Source organism: Bradysia coprophila, unplaced genomic scaffold (assembly GCF_014529535.1).
Source record: "Bradysia coprophila strain Holo2 unplaced genomic scaffold, BU_Bcop_v1 contig_391, whole genome shotgun sequence".
Lineage (NCBI taxonomy): Eukaryota > Metazoa > Arthropoda > Insecta > Diptera > Sciaridae > Bradysia > Bradysia coprophila.
Genome location: NW_023503649.1, coordinates 1 through 20128, shown reverse-complemented (window position 1 = coordinate 20128; position 20128 = coordinate 1). Strand labels below are relative to the sequence as shown.

The 20128-nt window shown below is 32.6% G+C and overlaps 1 protein-coding gene across 1 annotated transcript; it reads right to left on the bottom strand.

The window, feature by feature from the left end:
• Nucleotides 1–8554: 8554 nt before the first annotated feature.
• Nucleotides 8555–16454, bottom strand: LOC119082190 (ras-related protein Rab-3). Its single transcript, XM_037191614.1, has 6 exons — nt 16184–16454; nt 13067–13211; nt 12867–12946; nt 12218–12336; nt 11961–12132; nt 8555–11882 (listed from the first exon to the last, which is right to left on the bottom strand). The coding sequence occupies exons 2-6, from the start codon at nt 13209–13211 to the stop codon at nt 11736–11738; spliced, it is 663 nt and encodes a 220-aa protein (XP_037047509.1). The 5' UTR covers nt 16184–16454; the 3' UTR covers nt 8555–11735.
• Between the last annotated feature and the right edge of the window lie 3674 nt (nt 16455–20128).

Genomic DNA, 20128 nt, shown 5'->3' with positions numbered 1-20128 from the left:
CCATACTTCGAAACATTCCATTTCTTTAAGCAAGAAAACCAGTTTTTCGGGAATCTCATTCGGAAGCGATATAGTATTTTCAGAGCGTTAGTATCAATCATAATTCATTGCGTTCCTTAGTGAAAATTTACATCTTCTCGACAATACAAAACAAAATTTCTTAGGTACAAGGCGTATTTACAGATCGAGACAGTGTGTGCAAGTCCCTCATATGGCCACGATTTGAAATCTGTTATTACACTTCCTGCTACAAACACTTTCAATTTGAATCGCTAGAAAGGCGGTAACGAGACTAGGTTTAGTGTACATGACATCCAACATTTCGCAGAAAATTAGTGAAAAAATGAAGAGTTGAATTTGAAATTAAAATTGAAAGGTTTCTTGTGACCTCGCTTGGGCTGACAAAGGTATAAATTTAGAATTTTCATCTGGTCTAACACGTCAGTCCTTTTAATTAAAATTGTATTTATTATTTTCGGGTAGTGTAATGGTATATGTTTCGGACTGTGTATATTCTTATGAGAGATTTTCATGCACAGTGCAGAGTATATAACAATTTTGAAGAGTAGTGAATAATTCACTGTGAATTTCCGAAAAGAGTGGATTCACACCTGAAGTAGCTACTTCTAGAAGGTTCAAATTCTCTGGAATGCATTTAAAGAACCACATTCATAAGCGACGTTCGTTTTTGTTTCACAAAGTCTTTGCTGTCCGATTGAACTCCACCAATCTGTCAAACCAAAAAGGAAATATAAATTAATTTCAACTTCAAAATTACTGTATAGATTCACAGAGCGACACGAAGAACACATAAAGTCAAAGTTATCTTTAATTGTGTGAACAACAATAGAGAATTGACTTTAGGTGGGCTTGGCGTTGCTATGAAGATACGTTATCTACAGCTTCAAAGGTGCAGATTGCTGGAGCTCTATTCGAATGAATGACGTTTTTGAATGTTTGTTTAGTCTAATTGTGTTAAAATATTGGTAAAAAAAACCTTTTTTTTACTTAATGTGCAATTTCTATCGCGTATAAACGAACCGCGGATTATATGCATAACTCATAATATTACCTAAATGCTCTTTGATTCGAATGACGAAATTATTTGTAAAAACAATTATTTTACGTAATCTCTACCCCGGTAATATAAATAAATTATTTAATTAAATTTAAATTGATTTATTCTTTTGTGATTCATATTTAATATAAAACAATTTGTGACAAAAAATAAGATTATTATTTTTAGTGGTATTCCGTTTCTTTTATTTATCTTATTTACGATGTATATTATATATACGAAAAACACAGAAATAACTCCGAAATAAAATCGACTTATTGTAACATACAACTTGTTGGTGTTTTGAATGGTATTCCATGGACTTTTAAATTTTAACCAATGAGAACATTCACGAACTCATTCAAGATTATTAAATAGCCATCATTTTTCGGCATTGTCGTTAACAGGTACGTAGTCGTTTCAGAAAAGTTACTCTGAAATGACGCCACATCTATGAATTATAAAGAGCACAGCACTGCTTCTAGCATGATCATAGAAAATATTCGGAGGCTGATATCACAGCAGGCACTGCATTTCTTTTGTAAAGACAGATGACTTGGTTTCGTTGTATGAGTTAAAACATACAGTACAAACAATCCTAAGCGGTAGCTCGTATCACTAAAGTCTTTAGTGTTCATGCTAGGAGAGCTGTGCAAAAAGACATTGTATATAAACACACATAAAGCTGCCTGTTTGTACCACGAAATTGGACTTAAGTGATAATTACTTGGGGCACTTCGAAAGTTTCTGATGCAGCAAGTCATTTGAAATTATTATATTCGTAAACTAGATGATTTTTTAATATAGTTCGCTTCAGCGGAACCTAAAATTCTTTTAAGGACTCCCAAGGAGGGCCCTTCAAATATATACACTGCATTTTTGGGTTTTTAAGGAAAAATTGATAAACATGTTGAAAATTATCCTTTTGAGATTACCACTTTGAAGTTTTATGGTAAAAAAATATCCTCGTACATATATCACTGATGATATTATATCAGTGAAAGACCTGTAAGACCACCTATTTCGGCGACGGTCGCCATATAAAACTAATTTTAGAGCTCATCTTGAAAATTTTTGAAATCAGTAGTTGACGAAAAATTTCGTAGAGGTGAAAAAAAAGTTGCCGAAGGAGTGGATCTCTAGGGGGCAAAAGCCTCCAAAAGCAGAGTTTTTCGTTTTGTCATAGGACGGGGCTGTATGAATGGTCTGAGTGTGCTTGAATGCTGCATTGTCATTGAAATGAACCTAACTTTGAATAGGTTTGTTCAATACTCTCTCTAGCATCCAAACTCTCCCAAAAAATCGATTTAGGGGGGAAAATACATATGTTTGAGAAACGCTGATTTTTAATATGGCTTAAAAACAACAACAACACGAGCGAACAAAGTAGCAGTGATTCATAAACGTAGTTACCACCTTAATAATTGTAGTTTGGTTGCTAGGGAGAGTATTGGTTTGTTCCAAGGTCATTTCGAAATGTCAAATTTATCAATACGAGCTCAACGAGCTATCACACGTTACTGCAGCTTCAAAATATTGATGTTTGTATGAAAATAAGCAAAAATTCGTTTTTTCGGATAACTGTAATCGCCTACGTTAGTTAGTTCCTATGGAAAAGTGGATCCAACAACTCCAAAATGTTTCTATAGATTTTCCTGAAATTTTGGTTAATAATGGCCCAAAAATAAGAATGGAATTTTCAAAAGTTGGAAAAAACCATATCTTGGGAGCTGGAGCTCCCCAAAGTCTCATGAAACATGACCGTGCTGTTTTGGGATGTGTTTCTTATTGGAAATTGTGTGGTATGGTTGGGCAGCTTGAAAAATTTAGTCACTTTCGGTGTATGTATTTCGGCAGCGGGAAAAATTTGGTCACTATCAGTTTTTAGACTTATCTCGGGAACTGTGGCAGATGTAAGGTTGGTTTCTTCGGCAAAGTCTTAGAGTTTCGGGAGTAGAATAGGGCAGTATGTACAAAAAGTGGAAAAATTTGGTCACTATCAGTTTTTAAACTTATCTACGGAACTGTGACAGATGGAGGTTTGGTTGCTTCGGCAAAGTCTTAGAGTTTTGGGAGTAGAATAGGACAGTATGTACAAAATCAGGAAAAATTCACCACATCATCAAGACGACGAGAATCATCAGAGTAGGTGAATTTTTGTATGAAATCGGCCATTTTATCATCAACTGTGGTGTGTAACCCGCGTATCTGTATCTGCGTGACCTCCCTAAAGTATACAGCCTTGCTACAAACAATTCTAAGGAGACTTGTAAATTCATTTGATCTATTTACCATATCGTTTCAAGTATTTCAACAGTCTTAGCGGATTTATTGACCTTGTTTATATATTTTCTTATTAAAATAATGGCGGTAAACTTCCATAATCACGCGGTATCATTTATTATGAGTTGCTTGAATGAAGAAAGACCACGCAGAGATTTTCAAATAAGAAATTATATGCAACACCGGTTGGATCGAACGTGCGTTGATTGTTTGAATATTACGTCGATCGTTCAAGTTCAACACTTGCGCGACCAGCTCGTTCAACTTGTAGACATTGGAGCTCTAATTTATAACGCCGCTACTGACGAGTACGATTTTCCAAATACACCCCTGCCAGCAGCAAGTTTGTTGCCGACTAAACGAAAAAAAACGCCACCCGGTAGCCCGACCACACCGAAAAAACGCAAGATGACAAGATCTTGGGCAGCAGCAGAAACTGGCACCGCTTAAGTTGATTACACTTTTTATTTCAAAATTAATAGTGTTGTAGAGATAAATCGAATTCATTTGACGGAGAAAAGGTATTCTTTCTATGAACTGTGAATCTAACTCTTAAGCTACGTGTCCTTTTTTGTTTGAATTCAAATTTTTATCGAAAGCCTTGTAACAGGATTTTGAGGAACTGCCTATCCGTTGCAGTATATTTTCCTTACTTCCCAACAACAAAAATATAAGTCATTGTCCTCTCTTATTTCATCCGATTTTGTCCTGATGGTTAACATCACTCGCGTTTTGTGGCACTAGACAATTGACTTTCAGTAATGACAAGTATAATTAGTTGACGAGTTCTTGTAGTAGAGCTCGCCTGGACGATTGTGGTGTAGGCTTGAATCTTGAAGCACTTTTTAATGAGGAGCAGAGAGGATGTCGGCATGCTTCTTAAGATTTTTGGAAAGTATCACGGTTTCGTAGGTACGTGTTTCGGTAAATGATGAGGAAAAACTTAACCGAAAAGAGTACCGAAAACAGCGGAAAAATGCATTCCAGCCCTTATTCTAGTTTCCTCTCTCCTGAGTTAATTTAGAAAGTGCTTGAACTCAAATTGTTTATTCGAATTTGCTGTTATGCAGTCTGTAATGATCTAGGCGGTGAGTTAGCATGATAATCTTCAGAGAGGTTTCGCCGATTTATCACTTATTTTTGGCAACACAGTTGACGTGGTTAACTCGCCATAATTAGGTCAACAATGTGGAATGTCAACATCTAGCTACAGCTTTGAGGTCTAAGTATACTTGTTACAATAAAAAGAAGTGTAAATACTATTTTTCTGGAAGAAATGTTTGGGAAAGTGAAGGTCGCCTAACGCTTCAGTTCAATGATCCGTCGTTAGCATAAAATGTTTCATTTTTATTTTCCGGAAATAGTTTTAGAAAGGTAACAATTCCATCAGAAGAATGTTTGCACAAAATTCTCGATATAATCTTTTAGGTAATCCCTCAGTCTTCTTTTGCACTCTTCGAATTTTGTCCATTTAGTATTTTAGTGCTGCTCATTGAATTGCAACTATTGAGAAGTCATATAGATGAGGACTACATAATATGTAGTACATATACAGAAAGATGGTACTTATTCCATTGATTGTAAGTCAGGGATCTTATGCCAATAAATAACTCAAAACTTCCGTGACGGCTTATTCTGATTTAAAATGATTCCGCCCAGACGCGCTGTAGTAAGGATAAAAAGATTGTTTAAAAAAACAGTACAATCGGAAGCACAGATTACGAGTAAATATTGCCGGAAATTGGCAAACATTAAAAATTATTTGAATTTTTAGGCAGTTGGTAAAATGAAGAAAATCTTCATTGCCTTAGATGTAGTTTTATTGGCTTGAATTGAATTGAATTTATTATGAATTTTTATAGTAGGACGTTTGACCAATGTTTCGATCTGAGAGTTCTATAGAGAATATTTCTTGTACAGAATCAAGCATAGCATATTTGATATCGTTCTAAAGCTGAGACTCCAGGCTGTTCCTATCAGTAAGGTGTAGAAACGGCTAAAGTTCGCTGAGGGTAGCCTAAAAGTGCAATTTTTGAAAATGTAACAGATAACTTCTATTCGAAAATATTTCTTTTTGCTATTCGAAAGGGTTCGCAAATAGTAGTCTGGGATCACCAATTACAGGCCTCCTCTGTTGCTTCGTAAAGGAGATATCAGTCTTTCAACATGGTGAAATTTTGACTTTCAGCTGCTATTGCTTTATAAAGAAAATCTCGAGAACAATGATTTTTACACTGTAAATCTTAGAATTTGTCCCTCTACCAATTCTAATGGAAGTCTTAAGTCCTCACTGTTTCACAAGCCCTGGCTGACGCTGGTGCTGCTTCTCAGAAACAGCTCAGAGGACTTAAAAAAAATTCTTGAATAGCACTTCCCTTCCCCAACTCACTTATGAAAAAACCTAGCCCCACCGTGGCATGTGACGATTTTGATTCTTCTAAAGATACAAAGTGCATAAAATTTTACATCACGAAAGCATAAGCTTAGACGAGCTGCAGTAACCAGTAAGCTTAACACGATTGTAAAAATAGATATTATAATCGGAGGCATATTTTGGGAAGTAATACCAGCGGAAGTTGACAAACGTCCATCCAAAAATAATGGGTTTGGTTTCAACCATCGATATAATATAGGGTAGATAAGTAATGTCAAAGCGACTTTATGCGGAAAGATCACATGGATGGATGTGTAACGTAACTAACGTTTTGAGAAAGCACGCGAAATAATGTCATACAAATCTTAGAGTAATTATACCTAGAGAGGAAATGACGAACAGAATTACGTAAAATTTGTGGTCCCGACATGAAATACGTAATGTTTGATAGTGTGAGTTTTTCCCTACTAAATTGGTGGGCAAATTAGCGCAAAAAATTTGAATGTGCCTACTAGAAGGATTCTTTTTTTTTTAAATGAGAACCTTTTACATACCACGATATGAACTGATATCAACAAACACAATGAAAAAAATGGAAATTGACCCGTGTTGTTTAAATTAGTTGTGCAATTGTTTGTTCAGTTAATTGGAAAATTTTCTCCAGCCAATATCGGTTTAAGTCTCATTTGAAGGAAAATTACAAATCAACAAACAGATGCAACTCGAGCAATTTTTTATTATACACTTAAAAATACCGAAAAATGAACAGGCATTGCCCTTAACTTCTTTACTTTGGCATCCCGTAATGAATCACATTTGCACCTTATTTAATTAATAATAATTATTGTTGCGAATGATTTTAAACAAAATTCAAAAATAGTGGTACGCGATTTGGAAAATACAAAACTGACAACTATCAAAATTTTCAACGCCTACATGTGTTAGTGTAAAGCTCTACGTAAAATTGTACGAAATGTGAATCTTATACAAACTGATGTCGGGACCACATTTTATCGTACGAAAGACCTCTCTACGTATAATTACTCTAAGATACAAATATTGGAAAATAATTGAAACTCTGCATTTTTCAAATTTCCTTTTTCTCTTCGTTTTGTGTTGTGATTCGCATTTTTTGCACTTGTATGTGTGCTATATTTCCGAGATTTCGTTCTTCGTGTCTCAATATCTACGGTATATTATATCGATGGTTTCAACAAAATAACAACTTATAACGGAAGCTTTTTGGCCCGAGCTGCTGTTCCAGTAGTATAAATAAGGGTATAATTATATACTACTTACGGCATATGAACATTTACTTTTATATGCTGGCTCCTTCCAAGTTGTACGTAAAAGTAAATGTTCATATACTGTGAACAGTATTTACTCGTACCCTTATGTATACCCTTGCATACTAAAAGTCAGTCTGTCATGAATTCTCGTCGAGGCAACATCCTTGTGAGGTGACATGTAAAACCAATGTTAAAAAATAAGTAAATTCATGAAATATTTTCTTATCAGTTCACATTATACTGTTAATTCCGTTGTCGTTTTTCTTGTTAGGCGTATCTGTAGGCTTTCTCTTGTTAGGTATTAGGGACTGTCTGGCGACAGCGGATGTTAGCAAAAAAATGTGCAACTGATAAGACTGATAAGAAAAATTTTGTTTCACTGATTTTCTCATTCTTTAAAGTCAATGAAGATTGAGACTAAACGAAGTTTACAAAACGTGATGCATAATTTAATTAGATAAGTGAAAGAAGATTTCGTCAGTCAAGTGGCCTCAGTTGAGAAAATATCGCCACATCGTTGAAACAATTTTTTTAAGTGAAAGATGGTTGCGTTAATCATATATTTTTATTTATTGTTTTTTTTTACATAGTTATGACAACAATTAAATATTATTAATAATAATATATATATTGATTTTTGTATTTATTTTTATTTTCTTCTAAATAATGAATTTAATTCAAACCAATTTTTTTTACCATACCTTGGGTTTTGTGTTGGCTACACCATTTTGTCTAAATTTAATATACTTTTTTTTGACGATGCTTATGTTTTGTGTGTTTACAATTATAGTTACAATAGTTCAATCGAAACGATCATTTATATATCTCACTTAAAAATTAATAAATATTTTTATGGTTTTATCAAAATAAAAAATTAAAAATCTAATGAAATGATAGGTACATTTATACATAGATTAAATGTCTGGGATTGTTGTATAGTAGGTTTCGTTCAAGAACTATATCAAGAAAACAAAAAAAATCATCAATTAAACACTACATCTGATGTAAGTACTTCATTTTTTAACTTAATTTTTTTTTAGTTTAAGTTTTTTAATTGAATGATTTTCATAAACAGAATTTTCAGACAAATTTTAATGAAACAAAACAGAAAAAATGATTTTATTACTTTTTCACAGACAGACGGCCATATAATTTTCTTTCACTTTCGGACCTAAGCATTTTCCTGATTGATACTAAATCTTACCTCTGTTGTATCTGGCGTTTGACCAGATAGAACAGCCGTCTGCTGAAAGGTTACCACTCTCTGATTTTGAGGCTCATTTTTCATATTATATAAATTCTTCAAGCAATGTAAAATCATATTGAAGGCATCCAAAGCTAGATTTCATCGGAGAAAGAGACAGTTTGTTTAAATTGAATGAAGAAAATGAGTATTTTCACGATATTTAGCAATAGTTTTTACCAATTGAAAATTAATTTTATTTACATGGATGGTAAGCGATTGTTAATTAGATTTAAAATGTGAAAATATTCGTGAATTAAAGATGAAAGAGGGCTTGTTAGCTTCAATAGATAAAATGTTTCTGTTTCTGTTTAATGATTTTATGGATTAAGCGAGGCAATACAATTAAATTTCGTTGTTTTGAAATGATATGGCAAATTTTATCAATTAATTTTTAATTAAAATTTAATTTATTTCCGTATTAACACGTAGATGTGTCAACATTTAAGTCTTCGAAAAGAGTCTTGCCTATTTTGCATTTTTAAAATTTTGAAACTACCGTAGAGTGTCACAAGACGTTAACAAATCCGAGAGCTTGGTTTTCATTTCTTCATTCCATAAAATTTGTGTTTAGTGCTATAAACACAATGACTAGTTTTGTGCACAAAAAATGGTTTTTCAGGAAGGACAATGCAACTAATGGACGACAAAGAATAATCTATCTATACCATACGTGTAATTTTCGGTAAAACGGTAGCTTTGTAACGATCCGTCAATCGTTACGCTAGAGGGAAAACATTATTCTATTAGTTTCGCTATAAGTGGAAAGAAAGAACATTGTCCGTTCATAACAAGTGCAACTATATTAAGTTCCTAATCGCACCTCATTCTTGTTTAAAAGATAATTTTATGTGTTTTAGCAAACCAAAAATCTTTCGCAGTTCTATTTACATCTATAGTTTTGTAGGAATATGTTTTTTCTATTAACTAACAGTAAAATATTTAGTACATATGTTGTGAGGTGCTTTTAAAGCCTGCTTTTGTCTTAAAATATTTGTAAATAACTAATTAAAAACAGATACCAGATTATCGGCTTAATTTTTCAACCCATTCTATATTTTGGCAAAATGAATATCAAAGCTAATCATCTTGCATTCCAGTGTGATGGTGGACAAGTTAGGTTTAACCTTTTAGAAGAGGCGTATTGCAGTAAAAGTCTGTCACTTAATCTGTTAAGTATCGACTAGTGTTTACTTCATTTGTTTAACTAATCATTTTGCTGTACAAGAGCAAATAATAGGTAGATCATTGCTTATTCTAGTCGGTGATGGTGATAACAGATGATTAGCCTTTTCTAAAAGGTTAAAGATACTTCGCAACGGCATCACCCTTATCAAGAATTCAGTCTCGGACAAATTAAAAAAATTAAGTGAAAATTCGGATCAAATTTAGTATTTTGTAAAATTAGGTTTCCTTGATTAAATAGTTATTTGTTCAACAAGGGAAAACAAAGTTTGAAATTACATTTAGAGAGTGTGGTTTGAGACCAGATCGTACAAGTCACAAGAGAAAATTAAATTTTTAAGTTTTTTCTCGAGGTAAACATGTTTTTCATAAAGTCTTCCGAAGTTTCAGCGGATGGAGAGAAAATGACTATTTTCTAACCTGCTTTGTCAAATAGTACATTACGTCCTTGTTTGGAGATTTTTATTTTGCCGAGAGGGAGTTTGCAGCCAGAGCCGAAAGGGAGTGCTATAATCCCTCATTCGCAAAATAACAATCTCCAAGCAATTACGTAAGGTATTTTACTTGCGAAGCCATGCGAAAGTGAAAATTTTCGCAAGTGTCAACGGTGTGCCCCTTGCAAAAATTTCATTTTCGCAAAGTGCCGCAAGTAAAATATTTTGCACAGCATAGATACTTTCACACCTTTCCAATCTTAGATAGGACTACCGTATGTTAAAACATCAACATTTTTGCCGAATAGTCTAAAATTGCTCACTGAAAGTAGATAAAATTACCCAATTGTGTCAAAGAATAAAAATCCAATCAATGACCAATAGATATTATTAACAAGCAAAGAAATGCCCTATTTTAGAGTTTATGCTCTGTGTTAATAAAAAGTGATCGAAAATACCCGTTTCACGTTTAATTTTATAATCATTGCATCCATTATATGCACAATGACTTTATATCCATTCAAATAAAATATTCCATAATTTGTCCGAGGGTATTAATATAACAGAAAAAAACCGCGGTATACGGTCGTAATATACTTTGTGTTCGAATAAGTAAATGTTTGTTTTTTAAACGCTAAGAAGCTCGCTATTAATTTTTTTTTTAAATTTTATTTTCATTGATGCATCATTTTCAATGGAAAGCAGATATGATGTGATTTTATCACCAAATTACATTAACGTATTTTCATTAAATTAAAATTCACAAAGGGTTTGGAATCCATATATTCATCTTCAAAGTAAAATCTGGTCCGGATATTAATTTTATTCGGATATTGTAAATGATATTTCAATATAAAATTTTGCTTTGACGGCTTTCGACATGTTAAATAAATTGATTTTTTTTTGGCAGCGTTTCAGCGGAAAACTATTAGATGTTGGAAATAAATGAATTTAAATGGAAATTATTTATTTTTAGCTTGCATTGCCGGTGAGTTTTGCATAATTCATAAAATGCATTGATTTATTCATGTAGTTGAGCAGTCAGTTATATAGCGATTTATAATGGGTGGCATATTCTTTGTGTGAGTACTATGAGTAGACCTGTTCAAAATATTCAGTAACGATACCAATTGTATCGGTACAGTATATATAAGGACGCTTATCAAATTTGAAATTAATGCGAAATTGTTATTTTCGAATAGGCATCTGTTTCTATAACTTTTTCCAATAAACAGGCGCAGCTCAAGCAAGCATTTCGTTGAATTTTTATCTTACATCAAATTCATCGAAATAAAATCAGCGGCGCATGGCCCATTATTTTCAAGGAAAAGGAACGGTTATGTTATTGGTTCAGAGATGAGTTATTTTTTTATTATTTACAATGCTGCGGATGTTATTAAGTATGAATTTGTTGAATGTTAATCTTTAGATATAAATGTATTGAGTACATTAGAAGTTAGGGGGATGAGGAGAGTTAGTGAAGGAATTTAATTGAACAGAAAGGGAAAATTATTGAACAAAAATGATCGAAAAATACGTTTTTGTTGTGTCTTTGTCAAATAATGGTTTATTCATTCAGTGAAAGCCATTATTGTCTACTATAATATATAGTACTCTGCGTTATTTCCATTTTCATTTTCACCTAATTTTCATTATTTTATAATTTTTTGTTTAAACGACAATAACCGATCAATTGTTTCATGAGTTTAAAATTAATAATTTATTTTTTTCTTCTTCTCTTCTGAATTTTTAACTCTGATGAAATACAACAATGAAATATTTTTTTTTGTTTAATTAATTGTTTTTTACTTTAACTTTTCTTCCATTTTGTTGGTTTTTAGTTTTTAATAATTTATTTTTACCTGATATTTTAACAATTACAATTAGCGTTCGGACCAGCTTGCGGCGGATCAGATAATCGTTGTCCCTTCGGTCCGCCAGCCACCAGGGTTGGATCTGAGTCTAGGCTTTCTGACATTTTGTCGCAAATGATATCGACCAGTCGTTCGAATACAGACTACGAGCAAATCAAATACATTTTTAATATATTTCTATCCACTAAATTATTTAGACATCCATTCCACTTTGCACTTACTTTAACATTAACATTTTCCTTCGCTGATGTTTCGAAAAATTCTACACCTAACTGATCGGCTAATTGTTTGCCCCGTTCAAACGATATAACTCTTTCATCTTCCATGTCGCATTTGTTACCAACCAAAATCACTTGTGCATTATCCCATGAATATGTTTTTATTTGTGTTACCCTGTTGCACACATGATGGGAAAGAGAAAAAATAATCGTACAATCGGAACAGATATAATTTCTAATGCATTGTGTTGTTCATTTACCAGTCTTGTACGGAATTGAAACTTTCTTCGTTTGTGATGTCGTACATTAGTATGAAACCCATTGCGCCTCGATAATATGCGGTTGTTATTGTTCTATATCGTTCTTGTCCAGCTGTATCCTGTAATTAGTATTGCAATCAATACGCCATTAATGAATTTACTGTTGTTATGGAGGGAATATTTATTAGTTTTCCATTAAAAGAAAGATAAATGAGGAGTTGATTCATTGTTACGGTTTTTATTTATTTGTGGTGTCTCAACATCTAATCGAAGTAAATATGAAACAGCAAGAGTAACGTCATGAAAGATAATAATCTTTTACTTCTTTTGTTGAAAATTCTGATAACTTTTTATGAAAATCTAGGACTTCATTGGTTTTAACAAAATGTTTCACTGATTCTCAAAGAATGGAACTAAGTAGCATAAAGACCTATCATAACTTAGACTCGCCTAAAATTTTGATTCCAATGTTCTAGGCCATATTCAATTTATAAAAATTCCATCATTGCTCGATAGAAGGATTAAGGTGAAAATTGACAGTTGATAGAAAATACATTGCAAAACACTAATCGTAACCTTTCTTTTTTCGATAGAGCTGCGAGGTCTAATATGATGTTTTAACATAGAAATCTGTAGCAAATTTACTTACCCATATCTGCAATTTTACTCGTTTGTCATGTCGAAAAACAGTTTTCACTTTGAAGTCAATGCCAACGGTTGATACGAATGCTAAAACAATTGATAAATCAACAATTAGATCAGCGAAACCTTCTACTTGAAGCTTTGCATTTAATGTTTAGAAATCATAAAGACAAATATCTTAGCATAACTACTACATCTGCATCTTACCCGATGTGAATGAATCATCAGCATAACGGAATAAAAAGCTTGTTTTGCCAACACTCGAATTTCCAATGATCAAAAGTTTAAACATGTAATCAAAGTTCTGGTCTGAAGCATCTTTCTGCCATTTCGGGTCGCCACCGCCTGCCATCTAAAAATGGTTAAAAGGGTGTCATTTAGAAATTTAAACTTTTGCTAGAAGTTTGGTAAGTTGTTTGAGGTTAACATTAACTACCTCTAGCTCTGAATGTATTCTAAACTTTCTTATTTTGTTCAGTCACTGAACGACGACCTCGATATTCATAGAAAAGGAAAATAAAATGTGTAAAACCATAATAATGGAAAAAATATTGTAAATTGGTTTGGTGGTGCGGTTTATCCAGAAATATTTCTTAATCAAATAGTAAAGTTATTTCCACGAACCACCTTTTCAATTACGACATTTCCGTTTTTTCTCATTTATGGAAGGTATAAAAATACCGAGAAATCTCATAAAATGAAAACTTAAAAATAATTTGATTTCTTACAATGAAACACTGTGACAGTCTATTTACGAAAGAAAATCACATTACATTCCCGTACATCCCAGCAAAATTGTGCAACAGGTTGTTCGTTCATTGGTTCTAAACTTTGAAAATTTTATGATTAGTTCTCCCACTCGCACCTGTTGCACAGTGTTTCCACAATTTCATTTATTTATACAGTAATGACATTTACTTTACACAAACATGTACCATGTATACACCATAAAAGCACGTAAAGGTAGACAAACAAAACGTACAACGATGGTGGTTTAAATGTAAAATATTCAACCTCAACCTACATTCCGTGATTACCTCTATCGTTTTTACAAACCCGTTGGTTCTAGGGTAAAGTGTCGCTGCATTGGGCGTATCAAATGTAACAAAAGAAAAACGGAAAAGTTTCAAAATTTAAATCCATAGATACATTCACCAACCCAACATAGCTAGCAAAATAGTTTTTTGTTATATTTATGAAACAATGATTTTTCAATGACTGGAAGAAAAAACAAATACGTACGGGTACTGTATGAAACAGACATTGTCAATTTATTCCGGAACCATGTTTATCAACTTGTTCGATTAAAAAATATAATTCATTTTGTGCAGCTGACATTGCTTTACCATGAAAATAAAATATGGGAGTAGAATGACGAACTAATTAAGCAAACCTTACTTATTGAAATTGTCAACTCCAATGGGATGTTTTCATGGTATGTAGAGTGGGAACAGTTTAGTATTACGTAATCTATGTGCTAATATACGAATTGACATCATCAACAAAGTGTGGTAGTTTCCTAATTGTGGTTCTGATTTCTAATTATATTTATCTATTGCATTCTTTAAGGCGAAACTACTTCTGATTTTCTTCTGTCGACTTATAATAACGAGTTTCAAATACACTGATTGTTAATTTATTTGTTGAACCATGGATTGAGGAATCAAGTATCGATGTGGAAAAATTGAAGGAAATTTTCAGTCACTGGATTTAACCTTTCAGAAACAACTAGTCATTTCAACACGTTGACAAAAATGAAGAGATGAGCTCTGCGTGGTGTGTGATCTTTTAGGGAGCATAAATCTAAAGATTTTCTATCAAACGGCAGTATTGTTACACTTACCGTTTATAAAAGGTTAAAATTAAGTTGTTGACGAACCAAAGTGCTCAACTCAACAAGTTAATTCAACGGATCAATGATGCGACATTATTGAAAGAAAAATGTAATGTGAAGATACTTATGTTGTATGTGATAGATGTAATTGTCGTTGATACAAATATTTGTAGGTCTTCTTCACTTATATAGATCAGTGGGATACACACAGCAGCAAGTCGAAACGAATTTATTCATTAAAATAGGAACACGTTTGTGTAATTCAATAGAAATTCGATTCCACTTCAATAGTATCCGTACGAACGTACATTTTAACGTACGTATCAAAATGCATCTGTGCTTAGAGTGGGTTTCTCAAATAATATATACTAACGACGCACCTATATGGCTCGACGGGGTAAGGTAAAATATTTTCGATTGGAAGGATATTCATGTGCAGGAAATTATCGAAACGATTTCACAAGCGAATATTCACCAATTAAAATTGTCTTTGGATTTATGATTTTTGTCGATATTATCGCAAACGGTGGAAAAACACACCAACAATAAGTAAATCAACTAAATTAGATCCTATCGGATTTTAGGCTGTTGGTGGTGCTAATAATTGGAATTGGGAATATAAAATTCATTTATGTTCCTGTTGCACATAATCTTTATCTGAATCCTAATTCAATTTTATTTCATTGCCAGATGTTACGATCTATTGAAATTCCTTTTACGACGAACCATTACCTGTACACCATTATTCGACGTTGAAACTTTCTCAGGTGTCAGCTTGCCATGACAAAAAAAAAAGAAATCTTCAAAAACGAATGAATTTGTTTCTCGTTGCGTAACACCATTGCGTAAATAAAGTCGAAAAGAATAAAGGAAAAAGGGAGACGATACACCTTTCCACCTAGCCATCCTTGTTACATTCTTTTCCTCAATGAAATTGTACAAAGGCAAAATCGATTCGATTCTGATCCATATAATAATAATAATATAAATCAAAAATTAAGCCACACTATGAAGGCTGGTTATTATTTTGCCAAATGAAGCTACGATCCAGTTGATGTTCAAGCACATCACTATACAAATTGGTATATATTGAGATGCCAGTGGATTATGAGAAACCATGGAAAATATACGCAATCTCATGATGGTAAAAAAAATTAAGAGAAAAAGAAGAAGAAACATTCTTTCATTTTTCATCAAATCTACATTTGTACTTGGCATTCAAATAAAACCAAAAGTTTCAATAAGAAAATATGATAAAAGGAAATTTATGGCAAAGACAGATGAAAATGCTTGTTTTATTGATTTTATGACTGACACATTTTCCACCAAACAATTTCGTTAAAGTCCTTCTGGACTTGTCAAAAATTTTGTGATGGACTTCAATGCAACAATACTGAGTTTTGTTTAAACGAATTTAATATTTGCCAATTCTATCAAGCAATTGATAGCCAGGCACGGCTTTGTTTTCGTAGACATTTGACTCAACTTACATTTTATAGCCTATTAGCTTTCCAAATAAAAATCGATAATCCAAAAATAGAAAAACACTTTTTCTTCTTGCGATAAATCACTCGTTTTTCAATTGGTCTATTCACAACACTGAGACAATTATCAATAAACAATCAATTCAATCATAAATTCCAATTATTATTTCTACAATAATTTGAATACTAAGCAACACAAGAATCAAAACTCTTTAAAAAGCAATCCGCCAAGTCTTTCAGCACCAGCTTAAAGTTAGCACATACCTTACTGTGAAAATTTTTTTTATTCCGATGTTCACATTCTACACGCACTAATACCACCATACACAAAGTCTCTTGCAAGCGAAACAAAGTACACCCTATGTGGTGACGTTTTACGAACGATGATTCTTGGGCAAAGAAAAGAGGAAAAACGCTGATACGGAAAATTTCAATATGGCTGAACCCCTCTGTATATCATATACAAAAAAATACAATGCTTATCATGGTGTGTGTTGTAACCTTATACAACGGCAAAATTGGTTTCGTTGATAAGGGAATTTTACATTGGAATAGGTTGAGCTACTTTCCTTAGGCGAATTATGAACGTTTGTTCCAAACTTGTTTCTAATGTTGCTAGATAACAAATTATAATTAGCAAAAAAAAATTGTTTTGACTTTGCTTGTTTAAAAAGTTTTGCATAAATACGTTCCAAAATTTATGTCTTTTTTATCAATTGAGTTCAATTTATCACCTACCATGGGCTTAAACCGGAAATAAAAGTTCGTATTTGTATGAAATGTTTCCAGTACGGTTTAGATAAATCTTTTTAGAAGCATTCAGTCCTACATGGAATCATTTGTCAACGATGACGAGAGTAAACGATAAACTATGGGATTGGCTAGCTGTTTTCTCACATAGGAAAATGTATGTTAGAAGAAATGAAGTAGTAGAGTTAGTATGAATCACCAATACTAATGATTACATCGCGGTACGCTTGCCGTTTCTAAATGGATGACTCAAATAATTATGATGCTGGGCATAGCACTGAACAAACCACTAGAACAGATTTTTTTAACGGTAACCTGGCCCCTTTTTTTAAATGCTTCTGCGTTCCAATTAATTTATTTATTTTTATATGATAAATTTGGACTAATGCGTCGTGCAGTCCCCTATTGAAAATTCTGTTCTAGTGCTTTGTTCAGTGCTATGTGCTGGGCGATTATGGAACTTAGGAAACGATTCGAAATTATTTTTTGTAGCGCTCAAAGTGGTAACTGAAGAATCAAACATAGATTGTTAAATGATACATACTAGACATCAAAAAATGTTACAACGGATGGCTTATGTATAAGTTCAGTATATAGACGAAAAATAGAAAAATTATCACACCCACGTAGTCAATACAATTAATGACGAGTGGATTCGTTTTTATAAAGCTTTATAGATTATTACACTCACTTCATTTCATAGTAACGTACCATATTTTTACAGGAACCTTCAAAAAAGTTTTGATTTTGGAGCGATATTTTTTCCAAATAATCTAATCTGAATCTGACCAGTTTTCAAATATTTACACTCACGGAATTTTGAAAACCGACACATTTTCTGTTTTGTGGTTTACTGTTTTTTTTTGTCAATTTTGCATGTATTTTTGTATGGAGAAATCAAAAACTCAAGCAAAACACAGAAACAGAAAATGTGTCGGTTTTCAAAATTCCGTGCGTGTACTTTAAAATTCCTTGATTTGACTATTGGGAATTTTATAAATCTAAAAAAAATTGTTGACGTTTGCAATGGGTTTTTTTTTGTAAAAAAAACTTTTCTGGCTGTTCTTAAAAACAGCCTTCTTTAGTTGATAGTGCCGACACGTTCAATTGTGTCTTCACTAAGAAAAGCTTTACAAATTCTGTTATTTAAACTCAACAGAACTTTTGCTAACTTGTCGAAATATGTGTAGCCAAGAAACACTCCATGTCGCTGTTTCGTTAAATAATTATATACGTTCATCCATTTAACGACGAGGAACGTTGAATAAGAATCAGAAAGAACACGAAAAGAGAATTTGAAAATTTGCGTGCAAAGCTAAACGGTTGTGTACAGTATACACAGCGTGATATAAATTGAATATATATAAATTCGACTTCTACTGACTGTGCACATATATAATTTAATGTTACTCATGAGATTTGCATTTGTGGAGACACGCACAACTTCATTCGTAAATGTAATTTTTCATTTTCCTAAAATGTTTTAACAGAGAATGCGTTAGCAAAATATGGGAAAACGACTGTGGTCGTAGTTCAATATTCTAGTTTTTCAGTTTTTTTTTACAACAGAAAAGCAAAACATAAAATCAATAGAGATCCAGATGATAAGGTTGGTAATCACACGACTAGTTTTTATTGTGCATGGCATGCAGTTAGCATTGGCGTTCATTTGGACATACATATACAAACAATGCATTCCTACCCCGTTATTATACACTTTAAAGTAGTTTTTCTTGTTACTGTTTACCGTCCTAATTCAATAATTTAATCTACAAAATGCAGAATATAAATTATGTTGATTGCTTGATTACATATTATTTCACAGTGATTTTATGTTCAGGACAGAGTTAACCGAACAAAGAAAATGCGAGCAAAAAGGAAATAATTTCGCTTCAAATAAATTCATTAAAGCTTTTTCACAAGAGCTTTAACACGACGTTTCGTCGCATTGAAAATCAGCTTCTAGTTTTAATTAATTTATTCAACACAGTTTTCTTATTTGTAAGATACTTGTAGTTGACGTTGTAGCACTAATGATGGATTATAGATGAATATATGGAAAGATAGATGGATATAGAGATAAATTTGTTGACAGCGTGAAACCAAACTGTGTCGATAAACGTTATCTTAAATTTCGTTTGAGTTAATATTTTCTGACATGAGAATCACAAAACATGCTACTGCTACAGTAATCTGTTAAATCTAATTTAATTAAGCGAAATTAATAACAACGCATTTTTGATTGATCGATTGAAATTAATTTAAATATCTGAGACATTAACTCAATAAAACGTATCCATATATTTTCCTGAAAGGGTCAAGCTGTTCCGGCTTCGTACACAGATTTATATATTTAATCATTTCAGTGTCTTTCGAAATAATTCTATGAAAAATTATTGTTTTTCCGGACAAAACCGGGGCTCTTTCCATGGGAAATGTATTTTTTGTTTAGATTGACGGAGTTACATTAATAAAAGATGTATCGGATTCCGACGAAAATTAATGAAAAGAAAATAATTTTCGAAACGAATTTTAAAATTTCCAGTTTAATCGAACTTTAATGAAGATTTAATTGTTTCGTTGAGGTTGAACACTTAACAAACAGACTTTTTGTGGTAATAGAAATTGTCGAATGAATTTATTGGGCTTTCACTTACACACCCACAAGAAAAAAAGGTGGAATAATGAGCAAGTATATTTGAAGTACTAATTACTTGTGAGATAGAAAAAAGATAATGAAGTTGTTACACCAATTAATCTAATTCAAAAAGTTAACCTGTTACGTTTTTATGGCAAAAGACTAAATGAGTAGCCAGATGAAGTTCTTGGAACAGGTCAGGTCAAGCTAAACTTTACCCGAAGTGACCTGAAACCTGAAATGCAGTAAGTGCAATCAGGAAATGTAAGAAAAAATCAGGTCAACCTAAATTCTACTTTTTCAGGTTTCAGAAATTCAGGTTCTGGTCAGCCAAAGTTTCTTTCAATCGCGATCGATCTGTTCCGAGCCTTAGACGATTAGATGAAGTAAATTACTTTCTTGAGACACTGTAAAAAATAATGAAGTAATAGATTGTCAACCAATTGAGAATATTCAATATCAATAGAACTGTCTTGATACTGATTGATGTGCTTGAAAAGTCTGTGAAAAAATTAAATTGAATCAAAAAAGTCTCTTTCTTTAGATTTTCGTGACAACCCTAG